Here is a 26,509-nt window from a genome sequence, read left to right as displayed (position 1 = left end):
TTCATAGAAATCCCAACAGTGCCAGCTTGCTTTCTCTGCTTTCTGTCCTGTCCTCCCTCTTGTGCACCCACTGTGCCTAAATGAGACGCTGCAGTTCAGACTCAGATTCAATTAAAGGTTCCTGAGCCTCTCCTTCTGTGACATTGGGACAGATGCCATAGACTTAATATACATTTCTAATCCCTTCATCTGGCCACACTCCAACATAGATGTTGAAAAAGCTACATATATGCATTCATTACATTTCTTGAATATGTAACACAGCTTTGGCCAATAAGAAACAAGCAGGTGACATCAATGTGACTTTTAGGAAAGGTTTTCCTTTCCTGATTGAAAGTAGCCTTAGTGGTAGCTAGCACTGCCATTTTCCTTTTGTCTCAAATGCAGATGTGACATCTAGAACCATATATTTTGTAATTATCTGACTGAAAATAATATGTAAATGAATTGATAAGTTTAAAGAAACAAAAAATATCAAAAGTGTGAAAATGGGACAAATGATTATATGAATGAACAAAGTTTAAGGAATCAAATAAAGTTGCTAGAAATAACATTAATTTAAATGAGAAACTCAATTGACTTATTGAACAGCTAATTAGAAACTGCCAAAGAGAAAACTATTGACTGAAAAACTGATCTAAAGAAATTGCTGAGGATGCATCACTGATAGGAAAGAGTAAATGAACAAACACAGAAGAGTGAGTAGGTCTAAAAATATCTAAAGAGATTTGATATTTGAAGAGAAGATAGAAAGTATCAGGACAGACAATAATCAGAGATTATGGCTGGAAATTTTCAGAATTGTATGAGATGCTAATCCTCAGATTCAGGACACCCTATGAATCCTAAGCAAGATAAACAATATTTTTTAAAAAATCTACCCTACTCATATCATCATCAAATTGTATTCAAACAGGTCTTAAAATATGGCATAAAAAAAGAAAAGGGTGTTACAATTAGACAGCAACTGATTTCTCAAAACCAAGAGTTTGGAGTTAAGAAGCTAATAGAATAGGTGTTAAAAAAATTATTCACCTAAAACTTGTATGCTTATGTTTTCTCCATTATACATGTGAAATGGTGATATTTTCAGACATTTGAAGACTAAGAGCTAACAACAACAGGCCGTTATATGAAGAAATTACTCAAGAATGTATGAAACATGAAAAACAATATAGAAGAAAAGACTGAAGAAATGGTAAATAAAGAAAAGTGGTAAATACATGGAAATTTAAACAAACATTGATTATATGAAACATTAATTACAATGTGTAACTGAAGAGTGTAAAAAAGCAAGGCAAGATAGAAGTAAAACATCAGAAAATACTACTATATTATCTGGAACGTGGATGATTGAAGTTGAAGGTTCAAGGTAAAAGTATAATTTTGGAGGAAGTTTAATACACTGATTAACTTCTTACTTTATTAAATTAACCATGCATATTACAATTTCTAGGAAACCACTAAATGAATAGGAATAGAGGGTATAATTTATAAGTTAGTAAAAGAGAGGAAGTGAGATGGGAAGAAAACAATTCAAAAAGGCAAAATAGAAAAAATCAAGACTAAAATAAGAACAGTCTAAAATAGCAAAAATAAATCCAAATATACTAATAATCACAATGACATAGTGGACTAATCTCACTTCTTAAAATTCAGTGGTTTTCAGAATGAATTTTTAAAAAATCCAGCTATACCTTACTTACAGCATTTACACTTAAAATGTAAGGATATAGGAAATTTACAAGTAAAAGAACAGAAAAAACATATAAAACAAACTAAAAGTAAGATTTTATAATTCTGTACATACCAGACAAAGTACATTTGAAGGCAAAAATCATTTATTTATGTAAAAAGTAAAACTAAATAATGACAAAATACTCAAATGGCCAGAAATACATAAAAAGTAATAATACTTGTATCATAATTTAAAATATATACATGAAGCAAAAATTGATAGAACTTCAAGAAGAAATGGAAAATACTCTCCATCATAGTAGGAGATTCAAAATACATTTTATCAATAACTGATATATTAGACTGACCAAAAATATCAGTTAAGATGTGGATGTGAGTGATAATTAATTTTGTCAAGTGCATATAGCACATTTATAAAAACTGAGGATTAAGAAAACATAAAGTAAATTTTAATAGATATCAAATAATCTATAAAATATATTCCACATTATCTGATTACATTCTAATTAAGTTAGAACAGTAACACTTTTAAAATAACTATACAATGTGAAATTTTAAAAAACATACTTTCAAACAACAGATAGAGCAAAGAAAAAATATTGGAAAACACTTAGATCAAAATGATAATAAAAACACTAAATATCAAAATTTGTAGACATATAGCTAAAGCAGAACTTTGAGGGAAATTTATAGTCTTAAAATGAATATTTTTTAAAAGTTTTTAAAATAAAGACTGAAAAATTACTAACCTAAAGATACAAGTAGTTAGAAAGAAAATAACTGATAAATCTAAATTTTTTTTTTTAAAGAAAGAAAATCACACAGTTAAGAGAAGAAATGAGAAACAAAAACTAAATGGAAATAAAACTAAGTTGTTTCTTTGAAGAGACTAATTAGACTGATAAGCCTCCATTGACACTGATAGAGAAAGAGGAGAACAAAAACAAATAATTAATACTGGAAACGAGAAAAACAGAGATGAAGCAGAAAATAAAAAGAAAAGATGGTGAGGAACTTCAAGCCAATACCTTTAAAACAGATGTAATAAGCAAATTTCTAGAAAAATCCAAATCACTAAATTGATTTATGAAGAAATAAAAAACTTTGCATAGTGTTATAATCATCTAAGGAACTGCACTGATTTTCCCCAAAGTAAACATCTGACCCAGAAAGTTGTATGGGCAAGTTCTACTAAACATTAAGGGAAAAGATTATTTCAACCATACACAAATTCTTCAAAGAATAGGAAAAGACAGAATGTTTAATAAGTTATTTTTAAGGTGTGTATACCTTTGATAGTAAAACCTGATAAAGAGAGGAAAATATAAAATTGCAGGCTGATCACACTCACAAATTTAGTTGCAAAAACCTTAAAATATTAACAAACTAAATATCTGAATATACACACATATCCATGTACATAAAAAAATACATAATGAACAAATTGGATTTATCCCAGGAATACAAATTTTCAACAAAATTAGAAAATACAGCAATATAATTTATTACATTAAAAGATAAAAGGAGCAAAACACATGGTTATCTCAATAGATTCTGAAAAATTATCTGAAAAAAAACAATATCCATTCAGGTTTTCAAACAGTCAGAGTCCTACTTAGTGGTGAAATATTCAAAGCATTCTTTTTAAGACCAGAAACAAGCCAAGGGGATTATTCTACTGGACTTCCCACTAGTGATCTAGTAAATGCAATAAAACAAGCAAAAAGGATGAGGTGGGGAGAGAAGTCAAAAGAATTACGACGAAAAGAGAAACAAAGTTGTCATTCATGGGTGGTATAACTGTTAATGCACACAACTCAAAAGAATCTGTGGTCAAATTACTAGATTTAGAGTTCATGGCAACAAAAAATATTGATAAGAACACAGATGAAAATGGGCCAAATACTGCTGGTGATATTGTAAATTGGTCAAACCACTTAGAGATATAATTTTCTTTGACCTAGCAACTCCATTCCTGGCTACACACCTTAGAGAAATTCTTGTGCATATATACCATGAGACATGTACAAGAAAGTTTAATAGCAGAATTTTCTGAATTAGAAAAAACTTAGATTAATTCAAAAATCCATTGACAGGAAAATAGGTAAATAAATTATGGCATGCTATGTAACAGAATGCTAAAATACTGCTCCAAAAAAAATCTACTGTATAGTTATGTACATGAACATAAATAATTCTAATACACATAATATTGAACACAGCAGTTTGTAGAATAGACACGGTTTAATTTCTTTCACATAAATTTCAAAAGTAGGTCAAACTGAAAAACCATTCTTACGTGTTAAATTGTAAAAACAAGGGAATTACAGATATGAAATGAAGTACATCGATTACATCTGGGGGACTTTTGGGGATGGAGGAAAGGCAGACAAAGGAGCTTCAAAGAAACTGATAATGTTCTTTTTTTCAGCCAAGTTCTGGATTGACTGATGTTCATTTTACCATTATTTTAAAACCATACATATACATACAAGAGTATGCACATACACATAACACATACAAGAGTATGTGTCATACATTTCATTAAAAAAATCAAATGCTTTTTCCTGGCACCCACATGAGGATAAAAACTATCAAATTCTCTTTGTTAGAAACTTGTAGCTTCATCAGTTCCTTCCATCAGGTGTTATGTTCTGTAGTCCTGCAACATTTCACTCCCTCTGAATAATCCAGATGTCAGAGGGATAACATGTCTAAGAGATTGTGATTGGGAAAAATGAGAGCTGGATTCAGTGAACTCTCATGATGACACAGCTCAGTAGAGCCCAGCGAGACCCCACCCACATCCACTTTATGGAAGGAACTTGGCTTCCTCGTTGACAGTTGGAAACCAGGGCTTTCTAAGGGGGTTTTCAAGTTGTTACTTCCTTACCATCAGTCAACCAACCATCCCTTCACATTTTTAGCACTACAGGTAGTGGTGTACTGGAGCCAGCTGTGACCTGCCGGCACCAGCTCAGAGAGCTAATCATGAGTATCTTTTGACAATTCTGCTTTCAGTTATGTCACACTGGCAACTTGAAATCAGCCCCGCTGGGAGTATTTACACCACAAAAATCAGCAAATGCTACAAATCAGGTCCCCTTCCTTCCCTGCTTCTCTGTCCCCAGCCAGTTGCTACACAACTACCAGGACACCAATGAATGTGACATAGCCATAAAATCATATATTACTCACTTGTGACTTATGGTATGATGGAATGAAATGGGATTCAAATTAATAAACATCCTCAGTCACAGAGCCTGCTTGCCCCATTTGTATTCAACTGTGGGTAGCAAGCACCCTGGGCTTCCCTGAATACTTACATCCTCCCCTGAGTGGCTCCAAGTGTCCACCTCTATCAGGTCTGGAAATGGCCTCAGGATCCCAAGAGACAGCATAGGGAAATTCCTAAACTAGTCAGTACAAAATACTGAGCATTGCAATGACTCAAAATCCAATTTTGATGAAAACGTAAGGTTTTTAAATTCCTAGGATTACAAGAAAGTCTATGTATGCTGTTGTAAACTGAACCCTTCCCTTTTTTGAACTAGGATCCATGTTGGCATAAAGGGAACCTCATGACTTCCACTGTCACCACATGAGAACTCTGGCATCTCCTCTACATCAGACTCTAACTGAGGTGATCATGGGGTCCAGAGAAAGCCCCTGGACCAGTTTCTAAGCAGGCCACTGAGAGATTCCTGAAGTGATCAACAGTTGTTTGCCAGGGAGCCAGTGATGAGTAAGGTATACTAAAATGCCCAGAATATAGGCCTGACAGTCAGCATTCGCTCAGACCACTAAATGCATGCTCTCCCAAACTCTGATCTTCCCCCAAATGCTATCTTCTCTCTTGTTGATTGATAAAATACCCAAAAGATGCATTATACTATTATTGACTGATGTGGCTTCAGGAGTTGAGAGGTTTAATTCAACTATCATTTTTTGTTCAATAATTGCCATTTTGTCCCTTCACAGGAAGGTGTGAAGATTAATTTTTATTTGACTGCTAGCATTTATAAAACCCATACTCTCTTTGGAGAAATAAAGAAAATAATTAAAACAGATTATTTTATGTGTTCAGCCCTGCATGACACTCCCCAACCAAATCAGTCCCTAGAGCCTCACCAAATTAGCCCCTCATAAGGAGCTTCATTTTATTCAGCAAGTGCTTATTAAGTATCAAGTAGAGTGTCATGGAAGCACACACTAGAAAAGCCTATCCTAGTTCAGGGCTCAGAAAAGAGATCTCTGAGGAGGTGGCATTTAAGCTGCAATCTGAGAGTTTAATAGGAGTTAACCAGGTAAAGAGGAAAAAGAGAAGTAAACCAGCATATATAATAATTATGAGCCACTTTTTTTTATGAGCAGACTGAATTGGCTGTTAAAAACCTTAGTCCTATCTCCTGCTTGGCCATTACTCAGCTATGTAGCCTTGATTGAATCTCCTAATGGCCTTCCACCTCAGTTTTATCTGCTAAATGAAGATTTAGAAAGCAGGACCTCTAAATCTTTTTTCCAACTATTCAATTGCAAGGTAAACATATAATACAGATTACCATTCAGTTAGCATAAGTAAAAACAGCTTTCATGAACAGGCTTTGAGCGAGACAGCAGAGTGTTTACAGCAGTAGAGTGAATGTTCACAGAAACTCCTCCAGGTAAAAATACTGGGTTACAAAATCCTTTTTAGGGAGACATACAAATGGCCAACAGACACATGAAAAATTCACAGCATCACTAAGCATCAGGGAAATGCAAATCAAAATCCACACTGAGATAACATCTCACCCCAGTTAAACTGACTATTACTAAAAAGGCAGAGAATAACAAATGTTGGCAAGGATGAGAGAAACGAGGAACCCTCCAACACTGTTGGTGGGACTGTAAATTGTTGCAGCCATTATGGAAAATAGTATGGAGGTTCCTCAAACAACTACAGATAGAACTGCCATATGATCAAGCAATCCCACTGCTGGGTATATCCCCAAAGGAATGGAAATCATTGTGTCAAAGGGATACCTGTACTCTCATGTTTATTGCAGCTCTATTTATAACAGCCAAGAGTTGGAAACAGCCTAAATGTCAATTGATGGATGACTGGATAAGGAAAATGTGGTATATATACACAAGAGAATACATACTACTCTGCCACAAAAAAGAATGATATTCTGCCATTTGCAGCATCATGAATGAACTTAGAGAAAATTACATTAAGTCAAATAAGCTAGCTAGCATAGAAAGAGAAAGACTGCATATCCTCACTCATGTAAAAAAATAAAGAAATAAACAAATAAAAATTTAAAAATTTAAAAAAAGAAAGAAAGATACAACAATCACAATAATATGTTGAACTTTCAAAAGGAGAGTACAAAACTGAGGCCACCAGAGGTGGAAAAGGGGGGGCGGGATGAGGATTAAGTGAGAAATTGGTAAAGGGCCACAAAAAATGACTACATTTTGCAAATTCGAATATACTAATTATATTGATTTGAGTATCACATATTGCATACAGGTGTTGATATTCAACATGGTTCCCCACAGATATGTACAATCAATCATATTTCAGTTTTAAAAAAAGTATTTCCATGTTGGCAGTTTATCTGGGCACTATGTAGAAGCAATCACCACTCATCTTTGAATGAATGCACTTTAAACCCAGGCCTTGAAAATTTCTGCTGACAAAGTTCCAAGCTAAATGAGCTCACAGTCACAAATCACTAAATACAATAGGCAACAAAGCATGATGGGTTAGAGACAATGGAAATGCCAAACAAAAGAATCAGAGCTCCAGAGATGACAGTTATTGGAGTTATGAGTAACAAAATATAAAAATAACTATGAATGGAATTATAAGAATAACTATGAATGGAATTATAAAAATAAAAAAAGGAATTTTAAAGAAAAATTTTAGATATACCACATTTTCCTTATCCAGTCATCAGATGATGCACATTTGGGCTGGTTCCAACTCTTGGTTATTGTAAATAGTGCTGCAATAAGCACTGGAGTACAGGTATACCTTCAGCATGATGATTTCCATTCCTCTGGGTATATTCCCAATAGTGGAATAGCTGGGTCATACGGTAGATCTATATGTAATTGTTTGAGGAACCTCCACACCATTTTCCATAAAGGATGCACTATTTTGCAGCCCCACCAACAGTGTATGAGAGTTCCTTTTTCTCTGCAACCTCTCCAGCATTTATCATTCTCAGTCTTTTGGATATTAGCCAACCTAACTAGAGTGAGACGGTATCTCAAAGTGGTCTTGATTTGCATTTCCCAGATGCTGAGTGAGGTTGAGCATTTTTTCATGTGTCTGTTGGCCATTCGTATATCTTCCTTTGAGAAATGCCTATTCAGCTCCTTTGCCCATTTTTTAATTGGGTTTTTGTTTTTTTGCTGTAAAGTTGTTTGAGTTCCTTATATATTCTGGATATTAATCCTTTGTCAGATGTATATTTTGCAAATATTTTCTCCCACTCTGTTGGTTGTCTTTTACTCTGTTGATTGCTTCTTTTGCTGTGCAGAAGCTTTTTAGCTTGACATAATCCCATTTGTTTATTTTTCCTATAGCTGCCTGTGCTTTTTGGGTCCTATTCATGAAGTCTGTACCCATTCCTACTTCCTGGAGTGTTTCCCCTATGTTTTCTTTAACGAGTTTTATTGTTTCAGGATGTATATTTAATTCTTTAATCCATTTTGAGTTGATTTTGGTATAATAAAGAAAAAAATACTACCATTTGCAACAACATGGATGGACTTAGAGAAAATCATATTAAGTGAAACAAGTCAGGCACAGAAAGAGAAATACCACATGTTCTCACTTATTTGTGGGAGCTAAAAATAAATAAATAAATACACAAACAAATCAAGGTGGGGGGAGGAAGACAGAATAACCACAAAAATTACTTTAACTATTTAAGTCAAGTGAACAGATATGATTTGGGGGGGGGGGTGGAGGGAGGGGGTGGAGAGGAATGGGAAAAGGGGCATGAAAATCAACTACAATGTATATTGACAAGTAAAATTTAAAAAATAAAAAAAGAGAAAGCTTGAATAAAAAAAGAAAGAAAAATTTTAAGGAAAGTATTTTAAAAAAAAAAGAAACTGTAAAATATATTAGGCAAATTGGAAACACATCAAATAATACTTCTAAAACTGGAAAGAAGTAAATTGCTGAGAAGTTCCTAGAATGGTTAAAAGAAAGCAATTCTGGAATCCCAATAAATATCAATGAGAGTAAATGAAAAGCAATGCCCATTTAGAAATATTATACTTAAACTACAGAACACTAAAGAGAAAAGCAAGATCCTGAAAGTAGTAAGAAAAAAAAGAAAAAAAAATTAGATAGAAAGGAACAAATCTTAGATTACATGCTGACTTCTCAAAAGCAGTTTGAGGTCAGAAGACAATGGAATGACAGATTTACAATGCCCAAAATCAAAATAACTTGCAGTTTTACACTCCCAAATTTTTATACCCACAAAAACAGTCATCTAAGAATAACAGCAGAATAAAGACATGTTCAGGAGTTGTTTTCAACTGAAGGTTATTGCCAGGCTGTGGGTAACACAAGAAATAGGGGAATAAATATCTTGACCTCACTCTTCTTCCTTCCTAATTGTCTGAACTAAGGGAGTTCTTTTCAGTTTGAAGAACGTGCTAATTATCCTGATTTCATCATCACACATTGTACACAGGTATTAATATTCAACTCTGTACCCCATAAATATGTATAAACAATTCTGTTTCAATTTTTTAAAAAATGAAGAAAGATTAAAGAAACAAACAAAAAACCCAAAGCCTCCAGGTGTACTGAGCACAAACAAAAGGGAGGTATCCGAAATAATCCTTCAACTTCAGAAAGCAAGAATTATTATGATTGCAAACCATACAAGGATAATACAAGAAAGTAAATGACATGCGTCATCAGCATAGATGCAAAAAAATGCTAAATGAAAAATTAGCAAACTGAACTCAGCAATATATAGAAAAGGTAACATATCAAGGCCAGTTTGGATCATTTTAGGAATACAAGATTGGCTCAAAATTAGAAAACTGGTGAATACAACTGACCACAATAGGGGGGGAAACCTCACAGGATCATAGCACTTGAGAAAATAACAACTGTTTGTAATAAGAAGTCTTAGTCAACTAGGAATAGAGGAATACATTCTTATTATGATAAAGGCATCCACAAAATATAGCAAAAACACATTCTGTGGAAATGTAAAGACATTTCATTTAAGGAACAAGTCAAGGATGCCTAATACCATCATTATTACTCAGCATTGTATAGGAAATCCCAGACTGCACTAAATAAAAACAATAAAAAGAATTAAAGGTGTATTGATTAGAAAGAAACAAACCAAATTATCATAATTCACAGATGACTTATTATCTACAAAGAAAACTATAAAGAATCTGCAATCAAATTTTAAGAATTAATAAGAATTTTACAAGATTGCCATATAGAAGATAAATATACAAAATTGAAACTATACAGCAGCAGCAGTTATAAAATGCAATTTTAGAAAAGACACCACTTAAAATAACAAAAATTAAGGTACCTCGCAATAAACCTAATGAGAGACATGTAAAATATCCTCATATTTAGAAAATTATAAGCCTTGAATGAAAAAATTTAAAGAAATAAATTGAGAGATACACCATGGTCATGAATAGGAAGACTTAACATAACAAAAGTTATAAAATTTCCCTAAGTTAATCTATAGACTTCATAAAAGTCCAAACAAATAGCAGAAAGAATTTTTGTTTAACTTGACAATTTAATTCTTAAATTTATGAGAAAAGCCAAGTATTAGTCAAGACTGAAGTAAAGATGAAGGAGTCTGGATAGTTTGCTCTTTTAGATATTCAGGCTTATCACAGAATAATAGTAATTTCCAAATTGTGATATTGGTAGAGATAGTCAAATAGAACAATGACTGGAAAAGAGAATCCAAAAACATACTCTTCATATATGGAAATTAAATAAGATATTTATATAATTTATCTTATAGTATTTATAAGACACTTATATAATTCATAAATTATATAAGATACTTATATATTTATATAATATATGGAGAATACACTGCATATTACTGGGAAAATATGCTGGAAAACTGTTTATCTATATGGAAAAATAAATGTGAATGTGTTATGGACTGAATATTTGTATTCTCCCAAAATTCATATGTTAAAGCCCTAACCCTCAATGTGATGATATTTGGAGGTGGGGCTTTTTGAAGGTAATTAGGTTTAAATAAGGTCATGAGGGTGCATCTCTCAATACAGGTCCCGATAAAAAGAGGAAGAGAAACTGGAGCTCTGACTCCGTCCACCATGTGAGGATGCAGCAAGATGGCAAACCAGGAAGAAAGCCCCACCAAGAACTGAATCTGCCGGCACCTTGATCTTGGACTTCTCAGCCTCCAGAACTGGGAGAGACAAATGTCTGTTGTTCAAGCCACCCACCCTATTGTATTTTGTTATGGCACCCCAGCTGACTAATACAGGATGCCAATATTACACTATACAAAAAATTCCATTCTGGGTGTACTAAAATCATAATTGGGAAAGTAAAAATTTTCAAACTTCTGGTAAAAAATATAGGAGAAATATTTTCATGACATAGGACAAGAAAGGATTTCTAAAATAAGACACAAAAGTTCTACTTACAATGGAAATACTGATATTGATATGTTTTACTACATTAAACATAAGAATTTCTATTTATCAAAAAACACCATAAAGTGAATACAAAGACAGTCCTAAAGGGATGATGTTTGCAATAACATAACAAACAAAAAATTTGCATCTAGACTACATAAAGAACATATATGAGTCAATAAAGAAAAGAAAACCATAGGAAAAAAAGCTGAACAAATCTTTCACAAGAAAGGAAACATGAATGACCAATAACATAGGGAAAGATGGCTAACCTTAACAACCAAGGAAATACCAATTATATACCATTTTACATACATGCACACACACATGTTAATCAGTCCACAACAACTGTAAGAGTTGGTGAGAAAGTGGAGCATTAGGAACAGTCGCATCTCACCAGTGGGAGGATCAATTTGTACATCCACTGTGGAAAAGACCTTGTGACTACCTAGAAAAGTTGTATACTTTACCACTACCAGAGATATACCCTAAAGAAATTATTGCATATGTAAACCAGGAGATGTGTACAAAAATGTTTTCTGCAGTATTATTCAGAATCACAAAAAATTAGTAAGAACCTAAATTTCATCAATATAAGAATGCTAATTTGTCATATACTAATGCAGTGGAATACTATACATCAGTGAAAAATGCATGTACCACAGCTCTATTCATCTCTATTGTTAAATGCCATAATCAATATTGACTGAAAAAAATCAAGTCAAAGAAGAGCTACAAAAAGCAGAAACCGACAAAATCAAAACCTATATTGTCTTACTTGCACAGTCATGCACTGTATAATGGCATTTGGTCATCAACAGACCACACATACAGTGATGGTCTCATAAGATTATAATGGAGCTGAAAAATTCCTATCACTTAGTGATGTCATAGCCATGGTAACATCATGGTGCAACACATAACCTTTTCTATGTTTAAATATGTTTAGATATACAAAAACTTACCATGATATTACAATTGCCTACAGTATTCAGTACAGTAACACGCAGTATAGATTTGTAACGTAGAAGCCATAGACTATACCATATACCCTAGATGTGCAGTAGGCTATACCATCAAGGTTTGTGTACGTACACTCTATGATGTTCCCACAACCATGAAATCGCCTAATAACACATTACTCAGAACATATCCCTGTTATTAAGTGATGCATGACTATATGTCACAATACAAATACAAGGATACTTCAAAAAGTTCTTGGAAACAGAATTAAAATATATTACAAATCTTTTTTTTTTTTTTTTAAAGATGACCGGTAAGGGGATCTCAACCCTTGGCTTGGTGTTGTCAGCACCACGCTCAGCCAGTGAGCAAACCGGCCATCCCTATATAGGATCTGAACCCGCGGCCTTGGTGTTATCAGCACCGCACTCTACCGAGTGAGCCACGGGCTGGCCTACAAATCTTTCCATGACTTTTTCAAGTACTCTTATTAAATTCTGGATAGCGGTTTCCTCTTGTCAGGAGAGGACTGAAAGAGAATGTGATGAAGGAGGACAATCTAAGGGTCAGCAAAAGTACTAGTAACGTTCTATTTTTCAGCTGAGTGTTGGGTTCATACTTATTCATTTAATTATTCCTTCATTAATCTGTACATGTACACTATGCACACTGTATTGTATACATGTTATATTATAAAAATGGAACCTTAGTGAATCTCAGATCTTTATGTTCAGTCTTTGTACAATGTCACAGTCAAAAAAGCCCCAAATAAGACTTTTAAAAATGGAATTTAAAGAAATATATGGCAGCTAATGAAATAATCTGTAATTCCATAGAGGACCTACTCTCTCTTGCCGGCTATGCAAAGGCCTAGACCAATGATCAGAAGATTTACTGTTTGCCAGAGAAAACAACTGAGAATTTTGAGGTCTTTAGCCTTACCTGTTTTCGGCCTTGATCAATAATTTCATATTCTCTTCAACTCTATGAAAATTCAGGATTTTCCAGCAGAAAACTCAGTCCTAGGAGCGCTGAAATAGCAGTGATCTTAGGACCAAAAGGTCCCTGCAGCCTGAACCTACTCTTGAAGATGTTTCTACCAGGGATCAGCTTTACCCAGATCTTTAACAGCCACAGTGCACTCAGTGTCGTTCCTCCACAAAGTCTCCAGAAGGTACCTCACTGCAGGATCCCCACTGAGCTTTCTGATAACCACACCAGCTGGTCTATGGAATCCATTTGTCAAAAAACATAAATTGATGTCTCACTAGTTGGTGTGACCTATCAAATCTTGAGATCAGACATAAATCCAAGGCTCATCACTGCAGTAGAAAGGGTCTCAACTTTGATACCTGATAGAGTCTGGATGTGTTGTCCCCACCAAAACTCATGTGGAAATCTGATCCCCAATGTGGCAGGGCTGGAAGCTGTTCAGTCATGGGGGTGGATCCCTCACGAATGGATTAGTGCTCTCCCTAGGTGGGGGGATTAATGAGTGAGTTCTCCCTCTATTAGTTCCCGTGAGAGCTGATTGTTTACAAGACCCTGGCACTTCCCCTCTCTCTCTCTCTTGCTTCCTCTCGCCATGTGATCTGCTTGGACCCACCAGCTGCCTGCCGCTTTCCGCCATGAGCAGAAGCAGCCTGAGGCCCGTGCCAGATGCAGCTGTCCCAGAATCATAAGCCAAATAAACCTCTGTTCTTTATAAATTACCCAGTCTCAGGTATTCTGTTACAGCAAAACAAACGGACTAATACAATACCCAAGAAGACTTGGTAACGCCCTAGTGAAAGGATTAATTCTTGGGCCATTCATACCTTAGCATAAGCAGCCTGCCCATTTTGTTTCTAAAGCTTCTCAGGCTGCCTCCTGATTTTGGCAATTAAGATTTAGGAGACAATCCTTGCTTCCCCAGCATCCATTTTTGGGTTTACATATATTAACAGATGAAGAGGTCTGTTCACTCCCCAATATCCCAAATCACCTTAGTTTCATCAGCTGCTGTTATCCACACCTTCCTCAGCTGCTTCTTTTCTCTCTTCATGATTATGACAAAGCCAGCAGAACCCCATGCTACATTTCACTTATCTGAATAGCAGGACAAAACTAGCACAGGAACTTTGTGGCATGTGAAGAGAAGGTGTCCCACAGAGCAGCTAAAGTGCAGGTGAGTCCTCAATCTGTAAATGTGGCTAAGGATGGGAGAGAACTAGTGTGGATATTTGGCCATTGGACAGATATTTTGTGTGTCTTCTTCCTGAGCAGAGTGAGAGTCTTTCACTAAACAGGCTCCAGACTTAAGCTTGACCCGTGTCTGAGCTGAGTAAGGGTGGTGGTGCTCAGTCCCTCTGAATGCCAAGGAAGAGAAAAAGAGCTATGCTGGCCTCAGAAGGGCTCATGTTCAAGAAGGTGAGCTAACAAATTTGTCTCAGGGAACTTAGACAGGTGAAAGAAATAAGCAGCTTTAAAATATCAGAGTTACCTAAGAAAGTCTTTTCCCTTTCTATTTCTAGAATGTCAATATACCTCTGCAGGATAGTGAAAAGGATATTGATGGAATAAAAATATCACTTCTGCAATCTTACGTTTAAAATGTGAACGAGGATACATGGTACCACTACATAGCACCTCTGTCTCCTCTCCTGAGCTCTAAATTGGATCTGACCTTCTATAGACTAGTTTTGCCATTACCTATAGTTTCTTTTCAGACTTACCTCCATGTAACTTTGATTCTGTGAATTTTACATTTAAAAATGCAGTGCCAACTCTTCTCAACCACTTCTACTTCTAGGGTTAAAAATGAAGTTCTGATCACGGGAAATGCTATTGAGTCAACTTGAGAACATAGATAAGGACTTAATGCTCTCAGAGCCAGGCAATGGTCTCTTAGCAGCGGTCTACAGTTAATAGGATGACAGGATCCATTTAGCACGAACAGCCTAAGAAAGCTCTAAAGAAAGTGTGGTAAGGAGGACAGATAATATCTGCCGTCTATTAGGGAACAGCTAAGAATCAGAAAGCAGAAAAGAGAGTATGTTATTTTTTAATATTGTTTTCATGAATAATCCTTGGAAATTTCAAAATGAATATTGTTAAAGAGGTATTTCTGGAAAGTTACAAAAAGGTTCTAAAATAACAGCTATATGTAGAATTTTATACTTTGCCCCCAAAATAAAATAATGTTAGCAATCTGTTCCCATGCAAACCATGAAGCCTCCCCCCACCCTGAAAAAATGAAAAATAGCTGGACTCACATTGATGACATATTCAATATCCTTCCAAAGGATGCACTCCCTGGGGAAATCAGCCAAGTCTAAGAAGTGATCCACCACCACTTGGCCAATCAAATCATGGCGAGAGAACCTGTCAAAGTCATACACAGAGAAGTGAAGCTTCCGTGCTTCAAGATCATTGTAGGGAACCGGAAATAAAAAAACTTCATCAAACACAGGATTCAGGGTCTTTCTGTGAACTTTAGTCTGGTGTTTTGTTTTCCGATCAGGAAGCAAATAGATCTTGACATAAGGATCTGAAGTTCCAGAGAAGTCCTTGGCAGGCAAATTGACAGCTTTGTGAATCTTTACGATGAGTTGCTCTAAGTCACAGTCATACTTTAAAATGAAGTTCAGTCTCCCACAAGCTTTGCTGTTACTCCGTCTCCCATCATCATTATCCAATGACCTCTGCTTGTATAACTCTGGTTTAATTCTGCCAATTCCAGTCAACTGCTCCTGTTTTTGAAGCTGTTGGATGTTGAAGTCCGGGTTTGACAGGTTGAGTTGTCTGCGGATTGAATTATGCCTTGAATGAAGAGCAAGAGAGAGCAAAGTTATAACCTCATTAGCTATGGACTTTCAGAAACTTGTGCCTGGGATGTAGGTAGACTGTTATGTTCTCTTAAGAGCTTAGATCTCTAGGCTTTTTTAGGCCTAAATTCAAAACGCTCATCAATGTGAGTAAGCTGCTCTCTAAGGCCTGAAGCTCAAAATTGAGGCTTGATATCAGGAGATGAACTACTAACATGTACCTTGGAGCTTTAAAGGTTTAAGGCACTTTCTAATTAAAGAAGCTTATTCAATTGGTGGAATGCAAAATTGTACACAGTGCTCTAAAAAATGAAATTATTCACCTTTATATATAATATCCCGAAATTGAAGAAGTTAGCTAAGTGTTGTCTTAAGAAGAACAAATCTTTCTCTAAACTACATAGAATCTCCTGTCACTAGCTTATAGCTTAATAAGGATGTGAAGTCTTGCTGGTTCAGATCAAATAATTTCATTACAAAACACAGTTTGTGTTCATGTGAAAATGTCTGTGATGGGGATGTCTCTGTTTGCCATGGATTGTGCTGACTCCAACAGGTGCAAGTGACAGTGCTGGGACTGTGCTTTCGTTGTACCACATGGGTGACTAGAGATCAGCAGGAAAGGTTTTAATCCTGAAATAAACACAAATAGCACAAAAGTTAAAAGTGAGCTACTATAAATGCACATAGGGATTCGGTTAGAATGTTAGATACTGTTATTTGCAAATTAAATATTTGCTAATGTAGTCTACTCTTAACTCTGTAAGCTTATTGGTTTGGGTTGGAAGTTTCACTAAAATTCCTTTTAAAAACTGTCTTATCTGTGTGGGTCCTCACAAGTCGAGAGTAGTTATTACATACAAAGTTGTTTTTAAGGTTACTTTTGTTTGTTCTCAGCTTAGAGTTCTGAGTCATTATATTGTATTGTATGCGATCTCTCAATAACCTTTATTAAAATAGTGTCTCCATTAGAGGGTAAAAGAGAATAGCTGGGCTGTCTCTGAGGAATCAGTAAATAGTTGGAGAGGCAGAGTAAACATTTGAATTTCTCTTCTTCTCCTTTCTTGAGACTACTTTATGAAATAAAGATTGAAAATGGGATTAATAGACCTCAAAACACGTTTGAAATTATTCTCCCTTGTCATCACAGATGTTGTCACAGTGGAACATTCTTCTTCATCCTAAAATAGCCTCCTGATCACTAATCACCCATGTGGTGCAATAAGAGTATTGTCACAGAGTTGTCACCTGTACCTGTCACACCCAACAAAGTCTACCACAAGCAGATATATGCAAGTCACAAACATTTCCACAGGGGCAAAAACTATGTGGTCTGAAAGTTGCTATGTGAGATCTAATTTCTTACAGAGGAATCCACAATCTTAAGGCTTCTCTGTATCTTATGATTTTTGGCAGAGGGTGAGGGTAGGCCAGGAGATGCTGTTAAGGACCTAAAACTGGCTCCCTGTGCTCATACAGCCAGGTCATTCCATTGTCCAGAAATGGAGCTAGCATGGTGCTAGAACAGAGCTTCCGTCTCACTCTATTGGACTCTGTGGGCAGAAAGGACTGACAAGGAGCAGCAAGTCGCCTTCCCTACGCAGAGGCCAGAAAGGGCTGCTGCCAGCTCTGTCTCCCTCTGTTATTGACTTTTCTTTGCAGGCTAGATTCAAAAAAGGTCCATACTTTAGTCCTGAGTCAGTTCCCACCATTCTGGGTGGGGACTAGTTAGTGGGACTAACTAGTGGGACTAATATAGATCATTCTGGGTGCTGTCTAGTTACAGTTTCTGCTTACATAATAAAAGTGCACCCTCAAGACCCACTGGATGAGCCTTCTCCAGACTGGAGTCTGTGATGGAACAACAATCCTGTGTCTACACCCAGCCCCAGGCCCTGCCATTGTGCTACCACTTTTCCTCCCAGGTGACTGCCCAGAAGACTCTCTGTGCATGACAATGTACCTTTGAGTCTTTTGAATACTGGCTTTACATTCATCAAAGCAACATTTTGTCTTTACCCTTGTTTGTAAGATCAAACCTACCATGTAAATTTAAACTTTAATTTAAAATACATGGATTTGGCTACTTAGCAATAAAACATGTTCTGTTTTACATGTACATTTTCTTAGACAGGAAATCTGAAGGGACATTAGTCCTACATGCTCTGCTCTTTCTAACCACAATGGATTGCCAGTGGGTAGAGGAGGTGGGATGGGGAGGGCATTGTGGAGAGATTTGTACTTCAAAGACCAAAACAAGATCCCACTCCTTGAGAGCCCAACTGTTCAGGAAGCCTCCCATTCAAAACTCCAATACAATTGATTCTTCTTAAAAATCAGTCACAGGTATGAATACTATTATCTACCCAAAAGTTTTACATGATAATTAATCATGCAAAATTTCATTCCCATTGTTCCCCCATTCAGAAACACACTTACAACTGGGAAAACAGTTGAATCTAACTGTAAGGTAGCGGCTTAAGGCAGATAGCAAAGACTATAACAAGGCATGACAGTTCTTACTCCCTGGGGCTCCCTTTCTATCGCTTTCAATTTCCTTTCAGGAGGGAGATAGAACTTACTGGAGTTGGGAGGGGGGGCATTAGAATAGAGAAGCACAGAACAGCTAGAGAAGCAGGGTAACTCATAATCTCCCTGCATAACCTCTGGAGCTCTGGGGTGCTGAGAAATGACAAAGTAGAGCAGGGAGGCTGCCCCAGGGACATGAAGGAGAGATGAGGTGGAGGAAATGGTAAATCAATATTCCATGGCTCCCATAGGCTGCTCAAATGGAAGTGGGAAGAAAAGGCATGTTCAAAGCAACAGGGAGGAAAGAACAGAGTGTTACAGCCTGAGCTCTCCCACCCCAGATAAGGTGGTTCTAAATTGTTGCTGGAGATGTTCTTTGATGGCGGTAACTGAGATGTTCCCCAGAGCAAGGATCTAGGATTTTAATGCCACCAAGTGGCATCAATTATGACATTGAGTTAGCGTGGCAAGGAGGAAACTGTGTCTGATGTGGTCAGTCCTCTAAGTCTAGGTCGTCCTGTATTTTGGTGTCCTCAGGACTTAAGGTGCACAATGAATGGAAAGAGGAAGAAGTAGACCTCAAAGACAGGTGTGAGAAGGAAAGTTGAGAGATGGTCTCCTCTGTAAATGAGTCACACCCTAATGCTGTCTCTGAGAAGCTGGCTGCTGGGGATGGGATTCCACTTCCTCCATTCCCCATTCTCTCACAGGGCAGGCAGAGGCTGTTTTCCTGCCATGGAAGAGAAAAGCAAGAGAACTCAAAGATTGGACTTGGCTACCCCAGACTTGAATTGGAAGATTGGTGGTTGAACCTGAAGAAAGCTTGAGTTCAAAGATAATGAACACAGGGAATAATTGCAATTTGTGGTAATGGGCATGCTGATAGTATTGATCTGGCCACCACATCTTGGGCACAAGTGGTGATGGTCACCTTTGTACCCCATGAATATGCATAAACAATAATTTTTTTTAAAAAAGAGGAGAGATTGGGAGACATGTGAAAGAAGAAAGAAAATATTAAAAATAAAATTAGAAAGACAAAAAGCAAAGATAATGAACAAAATTTGTTAAACGGATTTCCCATAACAAACTCAAAAACATACTTCCATGCCTGACAAAATCTGAGCTTTGTGCTGAGTTGCAGCCATGGATCAGGAAAGGGCAGGAACTCGGAGGCAAAGGGATTTTTCCTTCTCTCCTTTTGTCAAATGTGAACTAACCAGTCCCAGCTCCAGTCTCAGTCCCTGAACCATCAATCGAAAAGCTAACTATGCCTACTAGACCTTAAGAAAGAGGATATTACTGCAATTCAACAAGTTTGAATGTGCAAAGCATGGTGTCAAGAGGGGTGGAAGGCGCAGAGAGGTAAAACGTAGTCACTGCCTGGAAGGAAATGACTGGACAGGCAGGTGATGAGATAGTCCCACAGTAACTAAAGCTGGGCACAGGAGGTAAACACTGACCAGAGGTTACACAGCCCTGAAAGCAGAGAGGGAGGAAGAAAGACCTCTGGCTTGAGAAATTGTTGGAGGAGAAGGTACCCAAGCTGGGCCTGCCTACTTAACTTGGCCTCATTATTATCTGCCTCCAAGCTGATGCTGTAGACTTCAGTAAGGAATTGATTAAATTTTCATCTTGGTCCCAGTTCTCCAGCAGGATGGAACCTCCAGCTCTTCTGCCCCAGCAGCTTGCTCTGGAGTTGCTCACATATGCCCACTGCATCTTCCACTCCAGACTCTATAAGAGCCAGTGCTCAGAATCCCCAGCATCCCTTCCATCTCTGAGTTTCCTGTGCAACCATGGACAAGAGCACACTCATCTATGTCCCCTCACCTCAGTGACCCCCATCTCAGACGTGGAACCTGACCTATCCTTTCCCTGGTTCTGTAGCACCAATGTCAACCAGGCTTCAGGGTCCCAGGAGAAGAAAGAGAGAAGCAAGTTGTGGTTTCAGAATCATCACTTGTTTCTTTCCTATGTTCAAATGAAGGCAGGGAAGTATGGAAAGATTGAAGACAGGACTCCGTTTTCCTTCTTCAAAACTCCCCTGGTGATGCAGATCAGAGAGCTGGCTGTCCTGAATCACAGGCAGACACAGAAGAAGAAGTCCTGGGCAGGGACAGATGCAGTTAACAGACTGTAAGGGCAGGAGGAAGTGGGGATGTGAGGCTTTCTTGGCCTGGGATTCAGGGGCTTCTAGGATGAGTGAGATAATGGAGTGTGGGCATCAGGCCTGGGGTCCAGTGGAGATGTGTGATCAAGTGCAGTTAGATACACAGAAGCACGACCCGCTTCTTCCCACCCCCTCCCAAGTTAAATAGGCTTGACACCCATGTGTCACCTTCAAATACTTTATTCCCCATAACCAAGATGAGCCTTGGTCCACCCGCACTTTCTCCAAAGTAGCTCACATCCTATGTCTCTTTCCATTCCCGTTGCTCCCAGTCAAGTTTAGGCCCTCATCTTTACAGGTCTGAGCCAGCCCCCGTATCCAGTCTTCATCCCTGTCCCACTCATCTTATGCATTATTTCCAGATTAATCTTCGAAAGAATAATTTGAGCACTTCAATGTGTGTTACTGGTGCTCCTCTTGTGGGCCTTTTGAAGGCAGGGTTATATCTTTTTTTCTCTTTAATACCAGCAACTAACATAGAATTTTGCACATAGCAGATGCTTAACGCATGTGTCTATGGTAAATACATAAATTCCATGGACATAACAGTTTCTGATAATTAAATCTCAGTAGAGAAAATACACATTTACATCTAATTTCTGGGTCTCATGGAAATTGAGACAGATCTAGGCAAGTCCCGTTTTTGAAGTTCTCAGTTTATTAAAACCTGAATAAATAACTAAAAAAGCAATTCAAAAATTATTATATTTCAGATGTTTACATCTAACCATTGCTCTCAATACACAAAAATATAAGTTAATAGAAATGGCTACTCATGGAGTAATTACAACATTTCATTTTTGTGTACCACTCACTGGAGTTGTGACCAGTAATGGGACCCAAATTTAAAGTGTGATGATTATCTTCTTTCAGGTCTGTGGGTGTATTTCTGTGACTCTATGCATTGCCTAATTCAGAGATAAGGTGTAAAGTCTAGATGTGAGGCTCTTCGTGAACGGGAGGCCTTCCACCGGCCTCCCACCATTACAGACCCTGCTCAGTTTATTTCTTTTGTTCTTCTGAAAAGTCAGAAGAACAAAAGAAAAGTGGCCCAATATTGACCAATATATTCGTCAGGCATTCATGGTAAAAATTCTGCTACGTGCCACGGCCTGCACTAGGGGCTAAGGAGAAACAAAACAGATGTGGTCTCAAAGCTCACAGAACTCTTAGTCTAGAACAGAGTACAGGCAATAACTAAACAAATAACCACTTAGAAATAGAGTTTAATCCCATGAAGGAGTGAAAACAAGGCAACATGAGAGAGAATTAAGAGTGGAAGGAAGTGGAGGACAGAACACGTACTTCAGATAGGGTGGTCAGGAAGACCTTTCTGAGGAGGTCGCAATTTAGTTAGGACATTAAGGCTGCAAAGGAGCTGGGAAGGGCAAAGAAAAAGAAAAAGCATTCCTGCCTAAGGGAAGAGCATGTGTGAAGGTCTCAAGGCAGGAAAGGACTTGGGATATTGAAGGAACTAAGAGAGGCTGGTGTAGCTGGGGTACAGTGAGTCTTTTCCAGGTAAAGGCCCCTATTGAGTCCATGTTAACAGTGTCCTCTGGGGTTGTGCACCATGGTTACCCTGGCCAGGAGGTGAGGCTTTAGGAGCAGACTGGCAATATCATACAGGACCTTAATAGACCTGATAAGGAGTTTGTGGTATGGTAATTGAAATTTTCGTAAAAGCAAAGAGTTACATAAGAAATTTGAGAAGGCTTAAAAAACCAGGAAGAACTTTCATCTTGGGACTTGAATCAGGAAATGGATTAATGACCTTTCAATGGTCCTTCTAATTTGGAGACACAGGAATTTTCATATATTTGGAGGAGACACCTTTATAAAGCTCTGGTATTGAAAAATTCTGAGAAAAATTAAAATATACATATCCCCAGCATATTAGGTAATTATACAAAAGGGATTTCATCAAAATAGAAAAGAATCAAGAATTTGGGATGGTTCTAATAGTAACTGAGCTAACTAGACACAGAATCTTAACATGCTTGCTCTTGGAAAAACAACAGAAAGTCATGACCAGAAACATTCTTAGAAGATAAGACAAAGCTCATCTTTAGGATATTTCCAAAAATCATTGGTGTGAGCAAAGCATATCCAAGCTGAAGAGGCCAGGTGAAGTTGAGATTTACAATGTAAATGCTGTGGCAGAAGCTATGCCAATCACAATGATAGCAAGGATGCCTTTATAAATGGGAGTCTATGTCTGTGTGCACTGGGCCAAGCAGGTGTCCTAGGAGCCCTGGGACAAGTGACAGTGGCTGCAGGGTGGACACAGTAAGAAAGTGACAGCAGTGAGAAAGTAAAGAACATAATGAGAAAGATGGGAGAAAAAATAACTGGAAATGCAGACTATTACTTAAAGCCATCTCAGCAAGGAGTACCCTGCCCCTCCCCAAATATGGTATCAAAAATGTTACTTAAAAAAGAATGTTAAAAATGTTTTGGAGCATGAAGGAAATTTCATTCATTTTTTCCATTTTGTCAGTAAAAGGTGTGTGTGTGTGCGTGTGTTTTCTTATAATGCAACACAATCCCTAAAGGATTAGAAGACCATACATTATTCTTATTATGGTGATACCATGAGACAAAGATATGTATTTAAAGATGGAACCTGTAAAACGAGGTCAGTAGTAATTTAGGTGTGAATATTTTAAATGAATAAAGATGCGAACTGTCAATAGTAGGTCAAATGCAGCTGGAAAGAGTTTAGTTTTCTTATTGTAATTCAGATATTACTAAACCTGATTTTTGCCACCAGAGAAGATCATTTAATTGCATGCCTCCCAAACTAAAATAAATCTGAATGTTAAATGCATTATATACAGGAATAATGCCTTTGCTGTCCTCTTTTATTATTTTTTTCCTCTTATCCAATTTCCACAAATCAGTGGTGAAGATAACAGGGTTTTTAAAAATGAATTATATTCCTTGATATGCAGAGTATTTATACATTTTTCTAGAATATTTTCATAATTATGGTGATATTATTGCTATCAGTTTATTAGAATTAAGGCAGAGTCCTCATATCAAATCTATTTAAAACACAGTACTATCACCTTATATTGAGAGAATTCTCACCAGAAAAATTACATGTAGAGTAGAACAGAATAGGAGACAATTTCAATAGAAACTCTATCTGGGAGGTTCTATTTATTGAAGGACTGAAATGATTTTATTATGAGTTATGAGTCTGCACAACTGCATGAATTCCATGACAGCATCAAACAGAGCTCTAGTTATATGTAAGTCTTAAACCTGAAGAGAAATCATAGTGACAAAATCTGAGATTTCTTATAAATCAAATGGCAAACAACCACCCATTTCCTCACAGAGGAATACTTAGATTTAGCTCTTTGATTCAGAATTGGAAATGATGCTAAAATAGGTTTCTGAAAAAATGAAATTATAAACTGTCATATTCCATCCCACTTAATGTGAATGAGCAGAGCCTCTAGGATAAACTTTATTAACATAAAAAAAGTTAAAATTGTATTTCTGCTTCCAGAGAAAAAATAAAAAAGATTTTTTTAAAAAATACCCTCAAATTGTGCTTGTACTTTCCAAATAAAAGCACATGTTATTTGTCTGGCTATTGCTCAAGCAAATATTTTCATTTTAAAGAAAGCTGCTTACTGAGTCACTTTTCCTGAAATCTCTTACTAAAAATTGGTTTTTATATCCAGTAATAGAACTGGCTGTTTAGCCTCAAACTCACTTTTGTGCAACATATGAGTCTTGGGAGAGCCCTGTCTCAATGATGATGATGATAGTGATAGTAAAAGCAAAATGGCAGCTCAAGTTTTGGAGCACTTATTAGTTGGAGACCTGTGCAAAGCACATGTTATCATTTCATTTTTAAAACCACCTATAAGTTGGAACTAGTACTATTCCTCTTTTATGGAAAAGGAAATGGAAACATATGAAGGTTAAGTAATGTGTCCAATGTCACACATATAAGTAAAGCCGGTTCATTTGACCCCAGAGTCCATGCTTTTTATCCCTGCAGTATATTATTTTTCTACTGCTTAAGAGCACAAAGTATCCAGACAATGGAGAGAATGTGACCCTAGCCCTGGGTATTCTGTAGGCCTTGCAAAGGCTGGAGATGGACTCCACATTGCAGAGTCTGAGGAGTCTGTGAACACTATGCTAGGTCAGAGGCATAGTGAGTAAATTTTATAGCACTGGGAGGGCAGCAGGGAATAGTGGCTAAGAGCTTAGGTTCTGGTGTTGGTTAAACGAGGGTTCAAATCCTGACCTAGGTGCTCACTAATATATGAGTTTGTTACTTCATCTCTTTGACTTGAGTTTTTTCTACTGTAAAATGAAAATAATAGTATCTATCTCATGCAAAGTTGTAAACTATAATAAAATAATGCATTAAAGTTTTTATATAGTATTTGACACATGGTTAAGTCTTAACAATGTTAACTACTATTTTTACGAAAAACTAAGCAGATGTCAAGCATAGGAAGCATGAAGTTTTTCTATATTCATGTCTCTGATACCAAACAGACATCTAAAAAGTTTCAGGCTCCTTGGCCACGCAATGCTATTGATGCCAAGAGAGGGGAATGGAGTGGTCTTTGCCTTGCATTCAGAAAGGAAGGGGGTGTTACTGACCGAGCCGACGAGGTTGGCTCTGTAACTTGGCGCTGCACGCGGACACCATGGGCACAGTTCTCCTGGACCCCCGCCTGGGTGGAGAGGGGAATGTCAGGGGATGTGTGGCTGATCTTCATGGAGGAGTCAGGGCAGGGGGTGGGAGGATCTAGGAAGTCCTCACTGTTGTCCTGCTCATTGGTCTCTGTGTCTGTGTAGTTAAGAGGCTCCCGGTTGTTGTCTTTGCCACCAGAGAGCAGGCCTCGTTCTCGCCACGGAACCCAGCAGAGTTTCCAGGACACGAAGAGAGACACGCCAAACAGAGCAAGACCACAGGCAGTAACCACAAGGGTCAGCAGGCTCACTGAGATATCTGCAAAGAAACAAAGATCAAAGTTCAGTTTGATTGCTCCTCCCATGCCCACCTTCTGTGCAGGCAGCTGAATGACTCTCAGCCACTCAGCCCTCAGGAGCCGGCTGTGGAAGGCTGGCCTGGGGATGCTTCTGACTCACCTGGTTCTAGAGCACTGTCAATGAGGATTCAGACATAAACCAGAGGGCCAGTGAGAAAACGCACAGAGGAGGTAACATAACATGCAGGCTGTTATCTAGAGATAATAAGCAGCCTGCAACAGCAAGGAACAGTATATTCAGGGTGACTAGGCATGTCCGGCAAGTCAGATAAGACCCTATCCCACAGGCAGTACAAATCATTAATGTTTCTTGAGCAGGACAGTTTCAACCATCCTTAAACATTCCTTTGTCATCTCAGAGAGCTGTATAATATAACTTGGGGATTGTTTAAGTCACAACTTTTTAAAACAAATGAAACTAGAATACTTTTCTTTTTCTATTTTTTGCTATTAACATTTAAGGGTCTCAGCAAAATGAAGCTCAAGTCCTCTGTGGATTTTGTGACCTCAAGAATAGCCACCATTCAGTGGTCAGGCCCTCAGAACCCAGGACAGGCTGTCGTAGTTTGGGTTTTCCCAGCAGCAGACCCTGAGATAAGTATTCGAGGGCAAGTGGTTTATCTAGAAGG

At 37.4% G+C, this 26,509-nt stretch overlaps 1 protein-coding gene across 1 annotated transcript in view; it reads right to left on the bottom strand.

Annotated features, from left to right (window-relative positions):
• Positions 1-26,509, bottom strand: part of SYT9 (synaptotagmin 9) — a 170,976-nt gene that overhangs the window by 100,634 nt on the left and 43,833 nt on the right. The window contains exons 2-3 of the mRNA XM_063095326.1: positions 25,489-25,840; positions 15,600-16,146 (exon numbers count right to left, since the gene is read on the bottom strand). Coding sequence (XP_062951396.1) covers positions 15,600-16,146; positions 25,489-25,840 — 899 coding nt within the window. The remainder of the gene's footprint in view (positions 1-15,599; positions 16,147-25,488; positions 25,841-26,509) is intronic.

The sequence above is a fragment of the Cynocephalus volans genome, chromosome 4 (assembly GCF_027409185.1).
Source record: "Cynocephalus volans isolate mCynVol1 chromosome 4, mCynVol1.pri, whole genome shotgun sequence".
NCBI classification, from domain to species: Eukaryota; Metazoa; Chordata; class Mammalia; order Dermoptera; family Cynocephalidae; genus Cynocephalus; species Cynocephalus volans.
The sequence above is the reverse complement of the archived record's forward strand: the minus strand, read 5'-3'. Positions and strand labels throughout refer to the sequence as shown.